This window comes from Procambarus clarkii, chromosome 21 (genome assembly GCF_040958095.1).
Source record: "Procambarus clarkii isolate CNS0578487 chromosome 21, FALCON_Pclarkii_2.0, whole genome shotgun sequence".
NCBI lineage: Eukaryota > Metazoa > Arthropoda > Malacostraca > Decapoda > Cambaridae > Procambarus > Procambarus clarkii.
In genome coordinates, this window is record NC_091170.1 from 19,246,958 (window position 1) to 19,260,729 (window position 13,772).

At 44.3% G+C, this 13,772-nt stretch overlaps 1 protein-coding gene across 2 annotated transcripts in view; it reads left to right on the plus strand.

The window, feature by feature from the left end:
- Positions 1–13,772, plus strand: part of LOC123760773 (angiopoietin-related protein 7) — a 557,761-nt gene that overhangs the window by 138,797 nt on the left and 405,192 nt on the right. For both annotated transcript variants that reach the window (XM_069328203.1, XM_069328204.1), the window contains exon 4: positions 4,578–4,658. In XM_069328203.1, coding sequence (XP_069184304.1) covers positions 4,578–4,658 — 81 coding nt within the window. The remainder of the gene's footprint in view (positions 1–4,577; positions 4,659–13,772) is intronic.

The following is a 13,772-nucleotide window of genomic DNA, read 5'->3' on the forward strand; positions in this document are numbered from 1 at the left end:
ACCAAACAGCTGCTACGAGAAAAGGTGTGGTTTCCTGGCATTGATCGTCAAGCAAAGGATATGCATGATGCCTTTTCCCTTGCCAAGCTGCAGTGGATAAATGAAGACCAACACCTCTACAACCTTCACCACTACCTGCTGCACCATGGACGGAAGTATCGATGGACTTCTGTGGACCGTTACCAACTGGAGAGTACTTGATGGTAGTCATTGATGATCACTCACGTTATCCAGAAGTAGAAATCATCACTTCCACATCTGCAAAGGCTGTCATCCCGAAACTCGACAAGATCTTTTCAAACTTTGGCATTCCTGAAGTTGTCAAGACGGACAATGGACCGCCATTCAATTGACAAGACTTCGTCAACTTGTCTGAGAATATTGGATTCAAACACCGCCGTGTGATGCCTCTACATCCTCAAGCAAATGGAGAAGTCGAGAGATTCATGCAACCTCTCATGAAAGCGGTACGCTGTGCTCAGGAACTACCGTGCAACACCGCATGGAGCACTGGGCAAGTCGCCTGGCGAACTTATATTTGGACGTCCTATGAGGATCACACTACCTGTCATGCCAGCCGAGGCAACGGATAAACGTCTCGCTCAGAAGGATGCACTAGCCAAGGGCAAAATGAAAATTGCTCATGATCAACGTGCAAAGGAACAATTCATAAAGGTTGGAGATACTGTTCTCGTTAAAAAGAAAAAAGAGGGAAAGCTAGATATGCCGTATGATACAAAACCATATAAAGTGATTAGTGTAAAAGGAACTATGGTAACAGCGAGTAATAGAGATCATAGTTTAACACGTAATATGGCTTATTTCAAAGTGATTCCAACTAGTGTAGAAAATGATGAAGTGCAAAGTCGTACAAACGAAAAAGAAAAAATGAGTTATAACCCGACAAACAATTCATCAAGGGATGTTCTTGTATTTGGGGACTCTCGTCCTAAACGTCATGTTAAACGCCCTACACGATTTGATGATTAATTGTGTTCCTTTGTAATGCAAAGTATTTACTTATTATGCTAAACTAAATTTAATATTGTTTGAATAATGCAGATCTCTCATTCAGTATTTTGTAACTTTGTATTACAGTTTCTTTCATGTTTAACATTGCATATGTATTTTTAACATTGAAATCCTTTGTGGAAAAGATTAAGTTCTTTAAATTCTTTGTGTGCTTAATTAATGTTAAATGTATGCAATATCTCTTGATATGTTAATAACTTACTTTGTGTTAATAACTTTGCTTTGTGCTACAAGCATGGTAGGCATCCTGTATTCATTCTTTTTAAAGAAAAGGAGGGATGTCATGTTCACAGAAAATGGTATCATCCGTTTTCTATGTGCGGCAGCTCAGACGCCAGGAGGAGGTAAACAGAGAGCGTACAGGACGCCCACCAAGCTTGGTAGCTACTAGTCATGTAATCGTTTATAAGTATTAAAGTCAGTAACCAAGCAATGGCTTTACATCAACCTTACAACCAAGACTTCCTCAGCTACACACAACACCACAGGTCCCACTGTGTGGAAGGGGTTTGGGTGTAGGGAGGGGGGGATTTCTGATACTCACCTAATTGTAAACACTTAATTGTGCTTGCGGGGGTTGAGCTTCGTCTCTTTGGTCCCACCTCTCAACTGTCAATCAACTGGTGTACAGATTCCAGAGCCTACTGGGTTCTATCATATCTACATTTGAAACTGTGTATGGAGTCAGCCTCCACCACATCACTTACTAGGGCATTCCATTTATTAACTACAGTGACACTGAAAAAAATTCTTTCTAACCTCTCTGTGCTGGTATGCTCCAGAGGAAGTGTGAAAGTGGGGTGTTAACTTTTTGATGTGTAGTGCCTCGCTGATGTCGAGCCGCCTGATATCGCTGTATCTATCGATGATTTCTGTGTTGTTTGTTAAGAATTCTCTGGTGATGGTCTGGTTGTGAGAAGAGATTATATGTTCCTTGATGGCACCCTGTTGCTTATGCATTGTTAGCCGCCTGGAAGGAGATGTTGTTGTCTTGCCTATATACTGAGGGCTTACAGTCCCCAAGTTGGGGCATTTAAAGGCATAGGCGACGTTGGTCTCCTTCAAAGCGTTCTGCTTGGTGTCTGGGGAGTTTTTCATGAGTAGATTGGCCGTTTTTTTTGGTTTTATAATAAATTATCAACTGTATTTTCTAATTTTTGTCTGTAGGGATGACTTTCCTATCAACAATATCTTTCAGGACCCTTTCCTTCCTTTTATGAGCCGTCGAAAAGAAGTTCTTGTAAAATAGTCTAATAGGGGTTACAAGTGTTGTGTTGGTTGATTCTACGGAGGTTGCATGGCGTTTCACCTTTCTTTTTATGATGTCTTCAACGAAACCATTAGAGAAGCCGTTGTTGACTAGGACCTGCTGAACCGTTCAGAGTTCGTCATCGACTTCTTTCCATCCTAAGCTGTGGCTGAGAGCATGGTCAACGTAAGCGTTAACAACACTCCTCTTGTACCTGTCTGGGCAGTCACTATTGGCATTGAGGCACATTTCTATGTTTGAAACAAACATAGTTTATATATATATATATATATATATATATATATATATATATATATATATATATATATATTAGTATATTTTGGTAGCAGTCTTTCCTGTAGACATATATTATTAAATATGACCGAAAAAGTAAGATTAATAATTCTAACACGAATTTTCTCAATCTTTCGTACATTACGCTTCACTGTTGGAGGTAAATCAAAAATCACTTCTCCAAAATTCATTTTTATTTCTAGTCTGACGCGACACGGGCGCGTTTCGTAAAACTTATTACGTTTTCAAAGACTTCACAAATACACAACTGATTAGAACTTACGTATCTCTGATTTTATATCTACATTTGAGTGAGGTGGGAGGGGTGATGTGGCATTAACACAAGACAGAACAAGAGGGGATATTAATAGGGTATTAAAAGTATCAACACAAGACAGAACAGAAACAATGGGTATTGAATAGAAGTGTTTCTAGAAAGCCTATTGGTCCATATTTCTTGATGCTTCTATATTGGAGCGGAGTCTTGAGGTGGGTAGAATATAGTTGTGCAATAATTGGCTGTTGATTGCTGGTGTTGACTTCTTGATGTGTAGTGCCTCGCAAACGTCAAGCCGCCTGCTATCGCTGTATCTATCGATGATTTCTGTGTTGTTTACTAGGATTTCTCTGGCGATGGTTTGGTTATGGGAAGAGATTATATGTTCCTTAATGGAGCCCTGTTGCTTATGCATCGTTAAACGCCTAGAAAGAGATGTTGTCTTGCCTATATACTGGGTTTTTTGGAGCTTACAGTCCCCAAGTGGGCATTTGAAGGCATAGACGACGTTAGTCTCTTTTAAAGCGTTCTGTTTTGTGTCTGGACACAAAACAGAACGTTGCCGTCGGGGAAGTGGCTCAAATAGCCTCGGCTATCACTTCCTTTTGACGGCCGTGATGGTCAAGCGGATTAAGGTGCCCTGTAGTTACCAGTTGCGTTGCTTCTGGGAGTATGGGTTCGAGTCACTTCTGGGGTGTGAGTTTTCATTCGCATATAGTCCTGGGGACCATTCAGGCTTGTTCGCATTTGTGTTCCTCACGTGTGCCCCAAAGAATGAGGTGATTTGGTGAAATGCTATGCCCAAGATTACCATCCGAGTTGCCGTCGGGGAAGTGGCTCAAATAGCCTCGGCTATCACTTCCTTTTGACGGCCGTGATGGTCAAGCGGATTAAGGCGCCCTGTAGTTACCAGTTGCGTTGCTTCTGGGAGTATGGGTTCGAGTCACTTCTGGGGTGTGAGTTTTCATTCGCATATAGTCCTGGGGACCATTCAGGCTTGTTCGCATTTGTGTTCCTCACGTGTGCCCCAAAGAATGAGGTGATTTGGTGAAATGCTATGCCCAAGATTACCATCCGAGTTGCCGTCGGGGAAGTGGCTCAAATAGCCTCGGCTATCACTTCCTTTTGACGGCCGTGATGGTCAAGCGGATTAAGGCGCCCTGTAGTTACCAGTTGCGTTGCTTCTGGGAGTATGGGTTCGAGTCACTTCTGGGGTGTGAGTTTTCATTCGCATATAGTCCTGGGGACCATTCAGGCTTGTTCGCATTTGTGTTCCTCACGTGTCCCCCAAAGAATGAGGTGATTTGGTGAAATGCTATGCCCAAGATTACCATCCGAGTTGCCGTCGGGGAAGTGGCTCAAATAGCCTCGGCTATCACTTCCTTTTGACGGCCGTGATGGTCAAGCGGATTAAGGCGCCCTGTAGTTACCAGTTGCGTTGCTTCTGGGAGTATGGGTTCGAGTCACTTCTGGGGTGTGAGTTTTCATTCATATATATATATATATATATATATATATATATATATATATATATATATATATATATATATATATGTAGCACCTCTAGTGCAATTGTAGGGACCCATAGCCTAGAATGTAGGGACCCATTTTTTAAATTCATATTTTGGTCTAATTTGAATATGAAATAACTGGAGCTAATTTTTTCTACAGTTGAAAGAATTGACAGCAATTGCAGGAGACATTACAATGATATATTTTTGCCAGGGTGACAACGGCCAAGGACTGTGCTGAACTGTACTGCCGGGGAGCAAGGCTGGATGGCGTCTACTTCATCAAACCTGACAGGTAATATTATGTCATCCAAACCATGCCAGGTTAACCATCCAAGTCGTGCCAGATTACCTATCTAGGTCGTGTCAGGTTTACTATCCAGGTCGGGCCAGGTTAACTATCCAGGTCGGGTCAGGTGAACCAACCAAGTTTAATGAGATCAACCATACAGGTCGACAATCCAGGTCATGTCAGGTTAGCAGAACAGGCCGTGACAGTTCGACAGTACAGGTCATGATAGGTCAACAATTCAGGTCATGCCAGGTATACAATTCAGGTAATGCCAATTCATCCACCCAGGCTATTTATCAAGGTCATACTAAGCCAACAATCAATGTCATGCCATGTCAACCTTCAAGTTTGTGCCAGGTCAATCATTGAGGTCATTACAATCAAGGTCATGCTAGGCCAACAATCAGTATCATCCCAACAAACACAAAACGTCTCCGTGGTGTAGTGGTAAGATACTCGCCTGGCGTTCCGCGAGCGCTGTCATGGGTTCGTATCCTGGCCGGGGAGGATTTACTGGGCGCAAATCCTTAACTGTAGCCTCTGTTTAACGCAACAGTAAAATGTGTACTTGGATGGAAAAACGATTCTTCGCGGCGGGGATCGTATTCTAGGGACCTGCCCGAAACGCTACGCGTACTAGTGGCTGTACAAGAATGTAACAACTCTTGTGTATATCTAAAAAAAAAAAAAAAAAAAACGTTTTTTGACAATTTTAGTGGGTTTCAGAAAGGTGACTCTGTAACTATTTATATAAAGACGTCTTTTTAACGTATAAAATACGTTAATTTGAGTCAGTCATATGAAAGTGGTTTTTTGTGAATGTATTTACCTAGTTGTAATCACCTAGTTGTGCTTGCGGGGATAGAGCTCTGCTCTTTCGGCCTGCCTTTCAACTGTCAATCAATCAAATGTTACTAACTACTAACTTATTTGTTTTAGTCCCCTCCCCCCCCCCCCCACACACACAGCACTTAGAGTAGTAGGCCAGCGACGGTAGGAGACACACGCGATTAGCGAGGTCCGCGGAAATTCGTCAATTTCTCGGGACATTGAAGGATTATAGAGGCTAGATCATAGTATTTGGCCTTTCACAGTGTGTAGCTAGCAGGGTGCTACATAGCATAGTCATATCGCTAGCGATAGTGCGAAGAAACCAAAGTGTAGCTAGTGGCATCACCGGTGCATACAGTGTGGAGGACTGCGTAGAGCAACCTGACCTGACGGCCAGGTGGGATGACCAGCCGTGGAATTGCTGATTGTGTTTGTTGGGTGGTGGCTGTGACTCCAGAGATTTGTGTAGATAGAGGAGAACCGCCATCATCAATCTACTAGCACTTAGAGAATCACCAAGTGGAAGGCGATGACGGAGCACCATCGTCAACCATACATCATCATTACTCATCTAGTTGTGTGAGCAGGAAGCAGACTGGTATGTACCCCCTCTCTGGTCAATTAATCAGGTGTACAGTGTGAGAAAAAATATTATCAAATTCTTGTTCAGGATAGTATATATATTAAAAATCTCAGAGTGGCTCATTCTGGATAGAAGTTACCGCTTACGGGAACTCGTGACACACGCACGCACACACTCAAGCCCACGTATGTATGCACGCACACACACACACACACACAAGCTAGAAGGGATTAACAACTTTCATGGAAAGGGGATAAAACCTCTCATAATCCACCCCCTCTCTTACCCCTTCTCTTACCCCCCTCTCTTACCTGCCGTAAGCTGAACACCTCACCTCCTCTTAACCCCATCCCACGCGCACACACGTTCTCTCTCTCTCTCTCTCTCTCTCTCTCTCTCTCTCTCTCTCTCTCTCTCTCTCTCTCTCTCTCTCTCTCTCTCTCTCTCTCTCTCTCTCTCTCTCTCTCTCTCTCTTTCTTCCTCTCTCTCTCTCTCTCTCTTTCTCTCTCTCTCTCTCTCTCTCTCTCTCTCTCTCTCTCTCTCTCTCTCTCTCTCTCTCTCTCTCTCTCTCTCTCTCTCTCTCTCTCTCTCTCTCTCTCTCTCTCTCTCTCTTGCTCTCTCTCTCTTGTTCTCTCTTGTTCGCTCTCTCTTGCTTTCTTTTGCTCTCTCTCTCTTGCTCTCTCTCTCTTGCTCTCTCTCTCTCTTGCTCTCTCTCTCTCCCTTGCTCTCTCTCTCTCTTGCTCTCTCTTGACAAGGGGCAAAATGGCAGGAGGCCGCAACAGGGACACGGGAAGCAGCCAGGGTGATCAAACGAAGGAATTGCTAACCCAAGTTCTCGAGGAATTCAGGAGGGCGATGAATGAAATGAGGATTACAATTAACAATCTGCAAAGTGAGCTGGCATCAGCAAGGGAGGAGATCAAATCTCTCACAGAGAAAAATAAAGAGACTGAGCATCAGATTATCATCCAAAGGGAAGGTGGGAATGTTACATTGGAAGGAAATGCCTCTGTACCTGAAACATTTGCGGAACGACTGAAAAAGAGCTCAGAAGCAATGGACACAGTGAGGGAGGTAGCGATGCAGGCAGCTACGTCAGAGGAAGCAGCAAGGTGCACCACTCAACTGCTGGAAAGAAAAAGATCAGCGGTAGTTGTAGGCATCAAAGAACAGGAAGGATCCAACAGGCAAGAATGGAATGGCATGGATAGAGAGGCACTACATGGGCTACTGAAGGGGTTACAGATGGAAGGGGCTGTACATAACATTGAGAAGGTTTTCAGGTTGGGCTGGTACAAAAAGGACAGAAACGACTTGTAAAGGTGGTGTTTACAAACGAAACCATGAAGGAGGATATTCTCGAAAGGAAGAGTCGTCTGCAGCATGTGGAGGGATACAAAAAAGTATTCCTGCAGAGGGACAGGACGAAGGAGGAGAGAGCCAGGGCAGCAGAGGCAAGGAGAAAGCGCAGGGAGAGAGGAGCAAACCAGGAAATCACAGCCCCCAGCACAACAGTCCCAGAGACAAGAGGGGAACCCAAAACCAGCATCCCAGCAACACCAGAGGGGAGGGCAACACCACCACCCCCCTCTGCATAGAAATCCTCCCTTCCCCTCACCCTACCTGCCCCCACCCCACCCTCCCTCCCCCCCACCCCATTCTGACCCTGACACCCCATCCCCATTCCCATCATGTCCCCCCTCCCTCCTTTCCCCCCCCTGTCCCCCTCCCCCTTCATCCCATACCCTCCTTATCCCTCCTGCCCCCTCACCCCTTATCCTCCATGTCCCCCTATCTCCTTAACCCACACCCTACCTGTCCCTCCCTTCCCTTAAACCCCCACCCCCCACCCCAAAATCCTCTGAGACCCTGCAAACCACCTCACAGATCTTTTCACCCACGGAACAACTTCCCACACCAGCAGAATGCTCGCCAAGAAAGCGACATGAAAATGAACAGAAGAAAGTGAGCTTCAAGGCGATGTACACTAACATAGATGGGATTACAAATAAAACAAGTGAACTTGGAGAATGGGCACTAGGAGAAAACCCAGACATAATAGCACTCACAGAAACAAAGTTAACGAAAATACTTTTTACTAAAATAAATTCCACAGTCTCCGTGGTGTAGTGGTAAGACACTCGCCTGGCGTTCCACGAGCTCTATGTCAATAGCGCTAGCGGTACCTATGATACAGTATCGCGGCTTGTCTATGATACAAGGTACCATTTGGGAGATGAAATACTTCAAGAGTCAGAGAGACAGAAAGGCCTGGGGGTTGATATCAGGCCAGACCTGTCCCCTGAAGCTCATATCAAGAGGATAACCTCAGCAGCATATGCCAGATTGGCTAACATAAGTACGGCCTCTAGAAACTTGTGTAAGGAATCTTTCAGAACATTATATACCACATATGTCCGACCAATCCTGGAGTATGCGGCTCCAGCATGGAGTCCATATCTAGTCAAGGATAAGACTAAACTGGAAAAGGTTCAAAGGTTTGCCACCAGACTAGTACCCGAGCTGAGAGGTATGAGCTACGAGGAGAGTCTACGGGAATTAAACCTCACTTCGTTGGAAGACAGAAGAGTTAGGGGGGACATGATCACCACATTCAAGATTCTCAAGGGAATCGACAGGGTTGATAAAGACAGGCTGTTTAACACAAGGGGCACACGCACTAGGGGACACAGGTGGAAACTGAGTGCCCAAATGAGCCACAGAGATATTAGAAAGAACTTTTTTAGTGTCAGAGTGGTTGACAAATGGAATGCATTAGGAAGCGATGTGGTGGAGGCTGACTCCATAAAGAGTTTCAAGTGTAGTATTGATAGAGCCCAAAAGGCTCAGGAACCTGTACACCGGTTGATTGACGGTTGAGAGGTGGGACCAAAGAGCCAGAGCTCAACCCCCCGCAAGCACAACTAGGTGAGTACACACACACACACACACCAGGAAGTAGCCTGTAACAGCTGTCTAACTCCCAGGTACCTATTTACTACGAGGTAACATGAGCATCAGGGTGAAAGAAACTGCCCATTTTGTTTCTGCCATCATCGGGGATCGAACCCAGAACCTAGGATTACGAGTCCAGAGCGCTGTCCACTCAGCTGTCAGGGCCCCCCCCCCTCCAGATTTGAGTGTGTGTATGTGTATTCACCTAGTTGTGCTTGTGGGGGTTGAGCTCTGTTCTTTCCGCCAGCCACTCAACTATCAATCAATCAACTAATTACTACTATGCTAGTAGTAGTTGCTAACTACTACTAGCATTCTATTTTTTTTTTTAACACACATACACCCCCAGGTAGCAGCCTGTAACAGCTGTCTAACACACAGGCACCTATTTACTGCTAGGCTACAGGGGAATCAGGGTGAAAGAAACTCTGCCCATTTTTTTTAGCACCGGAGCCGGGAATCAAATCCAGGACCACAAGACTTCGTATCCAGCGAGCTGTCCACTCGGCCACCAGCGCCCTATGCCATGTGTACACACACACACACCATGTGTGTGTGTGCGCGTGTGTATGTGAGGGAGCGTGTGTGTGTGTGTGTGTTGTGAATTCACCTATTCGTGTTTGTGGGGGTTGAGCTCTGGCTCTTTGGTCCTGCCTCTCAACTGTCAATCAACTGGTATAGGAAAATCTGGCTCCAGAATAATGATAATAAATTAAACAAATAATTTAAAGAACCATCCTTAATAAAAAAGAATTAACTTGGAGAACCAGTGCCTATGGATCTCGTGGATAAAATGTAAATGAAATTTATTAATGTATAATAAATGAACTGTAGTTTACGATAAATTATTGAGCCAAATCCCTCCACTCACTTTGGATGTTAATTGGTAAATAGAAGTTAAAGTATTTCAAATAATGAAATAATGACATGCTAATGTGCATTAATATATAAATGACATATATAAATAATATGCAGGAATATGATATTAATAAATCATTGTATATTACTACGTCTCCCTCAGTTGGAATACCACGCTGAGAAGCAAAACCTCAATAATTTCCACTCCAACTTAGTATTCCCGCATTTAAACGCAAAATCTAAAATAATTGGAAGGGATAAAGCTGCACTCACGTGGGTGTTTTGAATTTGCCTGCAGCGTTATGACTGCATACTAAATGAAATTGTAATTAATGGCCAATACTATGGACATCGAACGTGGTGTCCATAAGTTAAGAAAGCTGCACCCCAAATTGGAAGTTCGTAGAAGTACGGATGTTTGCAATATCGATTGATAGATGTTGGGCCGCTCCAAAAGACCTTCACGCTACCTGGTAAATACGGCAAGAATTTCGACTCCTTCACCTCGGGTGACGCATGCGCAATAGCTCCCAAGGTTGGGATCCCATGAATAAATCATAATATTTATTTAATGTTACTCTACTCAGTTCCAGACGCCAGCCCTACCCAGTACCAGATACCAAACCTACTCAGTACCAGACATCAACCCTACTAAGTACCTGACACCAACCCTACTAAGTATCAGACACCAACCCTACTCAGTACCAGATGCCAAATCTACTCAGTACCAGACTCCACCATTAATTATTACCAATCACCATCCCTACTCTGTCCCAGACGCCAACCCAACTCAGTACCAGACACCAACCCTACTCAGTACCAGACACCAACCCTATTTAGTTTCGAACGCCAACCCTACTCAATACCAGAGGCCAATCCTACTGAGTACTAGACACCAACCCTACTCAATACAAGACTTCAACATTATTCAGAACTAGACTCCAACCCAATTCAGTACTTGGCACCATCCCTACCCAATCTCAGACAATAACCTACTCAGTTCCAGACTCCAACCCTACTCAGTATTAGACACCAACCCTACTCAGTACAAGACACCAAACCTCAGCACTAGACACTCACCCTACTCAGTACCCGACCCCAACCCAACTCTGTACTAGACAACAACTTTAATCACTACTAGACACCAATCTTACTCAGTACTAAACAACAACAACCCTTCTCAATAATAGACACCAACCCTACTCACTACTAGAAACCAAGACTAATCAGTACCATACACAAACCCTACTCAGTTCTAAACAACAACCCTTCTCTGTACTAGACACCAACCCAACTCAGTTCTAAACACCAACTCTACCCAGTACTTGACACTAATTCTACTCACTACCAGACACCAACCCCACTCAGGACCAGACACAAACCCTACTCAATAGCAGACACCATCCATAACCAGTCCCAGACACCATCTGTCACCAATCCCAGACTCCAATCCTTCTCAGTACCAGACTCCAAACCTGCCCAGTACCCTACACCAACACTACTCAGTACCAGACATCAACCCTTCTCAGTACCAGACACCATTCCAACTCAGTACTAGACACCAACCCTTCTCAGTACCAGACACCATCCCTACTCAGTACTAGACACCATCCCTAATCAGTATCAAATACAACCCGTACTCAATACTAAACAACAACCCTACTCAGTACCAGACACGAACCGTTCTCGGTAACAGAAACCAACCTTTCTCAATTCCCAACATCAGCCCTACTCAGAACTAGATACCAACCCTACTCATTACTAGACAGTAGTGAAAATTGATACTACGACTGTGCACAACACCTGCGCTGGTGAGACAATTAGGCCCCTGAACAGTGTTGCACACCGTCGTAGTCTTGGGGGTTTGGTGGGTCCCTAGGGGCATGCGTGCGTTGTTCCATGGGGTGTTTGTGGGTTGCGGTGTGTAGCTAGGGACACCCGGGCATTGTCTCTTCGGAAGGTTGTGAATCGTTGGGGTTAAAGTGTTAGTATAGGAACAGGTGAGCAGGAGGAGTAGTTGTAAGATGAATGTGTATGAGTATATAGCATAAGGTTAAGCATGATATGTGGATTTATAGTTAATAAATGTATGTAGGATAGATAAAAGTATTTTGAGGAGGTAGAGGGGGGGCCTCTCACATGAGGACATAGACCTAGGAGGCCGAGTATTTTTAGGTGTACGGTTAAGGAAGGGTGTATGAAGCAGGTAAAGGGGAGGGGAAATGAAGAGGGCCACCCATGAAATCCTTTGGCTGGCACCGTCAGTTGTGTGTTTAAACAATAATGTCTGTGGTAAGTAGCAAAGTTAATATGTTGGCAGAAAGGACAGTTGACAGAGTGGAGTAAGTGTATATTACCAAAACGTGTAGATTTTCTCACCATCGCCGTCACTGCCGCCTCTGCCTCCTAAGCCTTCAACACAGGGTGTAAAAGGGTCATTAGTCTCGAGTCATACACGCATGTTCACAGCAGGATGTCTCGGTGGCTACTGAGCTGTGAGAGAAAGGTAACCACAAAAATATTTGTAAACAAAGCTTCCCTCCCCCCCTCTCCTCCCCTACAGCCTCCAGCTAGAAGCATAAGGAGTTCCACAGGCTACATGGCACATACAACATAGCACAGCATGTGGGGGCATACCACATGGTAGGAGAGCAGGTAGAGTTGCGGTGTGGCCTCTTTGATGGGTGGGGAGGAAGGTACATGAGTTGGAGGGGGAGTATTTTGTCAACAATACCTTCTCCCCCCATGCGCGCTCCATCCAGCACTTTCCACTTATCGGTGGGTGTGTTTTGTAACATTGTGTGTGCTCCTTCTTTATTATTCTATTTACTCTGTTTATTTGCGTTAGTTTAAAAAAATAGGGTTGGCAGGTAGGCTGTTCCACATTATTGTTGTTAGTTTTTTTCACAGTAAAGAAAGAGGTATATGAATCTGTTCCTCTCTCCACCTCAGCTTTCATAGTTGACTGTCAGCCCAGCTTATCAGTCACAAGAGGTTTCTGCTCCTGAGCTGTGCGAGTTCAACACCTGGTGAGTGGGAGGGGTGACTCAAACATCTGGAGTATACAGCCTCTTGGCTACTCGAGACGAGTCTCTCGCATGTTTACATCAGAGAAGCGGGTGCTCCTGGCCACTCCCTCCCCATAAACTTAGCAGTCACTTGACATCCCTCAGGTTAACAGCTTACACGCATGTCTCGGTATTCAGAATAATAAATAAATAGAAGCAAATAAATAGTTATTCAGCAGTCTCCGTGGTGTAGTGGTAAGACACTCGCCTGGCGTTCCGCGAGCGCTATGTCATGGGTTCGTATCCTGGCCGGGGAGGATTTACTGGGCGCAATTCCTTAACTGTTGCCTCTGTTTAACGCAACAGTAAAATGTGTACTTGGATGAAAAAACGATTCTTCGCGGCAGGGGATCGTATTCCAGGGACCATAGGATTAAGGACTTGCCCGAAACGCTACGCGTACTAGTGGCTGTACAAGAATGTAACAACTCTTGTATATATCTCAAAAAAAAGTTAGAAGTAAACCCTTCTATATATAATTTGTATTCTTTTATTAAACACTAAGACATTTACAACGACAATAATAATATTATTTAAATAAAATGTGCAAACATCGTTCTCTCCCCAAATAACTTTAAGAGTAACGAGCCTTGTCGTAAAACAGTCTTCAATCTTCTTATAACAAATCAAATCCATGCTTGTGTGTGTGTTTTACACCACATAACATAACGTGACCAACATGCAAACATCGTTCTATTACTGTGTGACTGTTTTTTGTACCTTGTAACACACAATGTAACGTAATACGGGAAATCAGCTTTCTGCTCTCCAAAATAAATGTCATTTTTGTAATGTAAAGCGTGTCTAGTCATTCTCCATCTC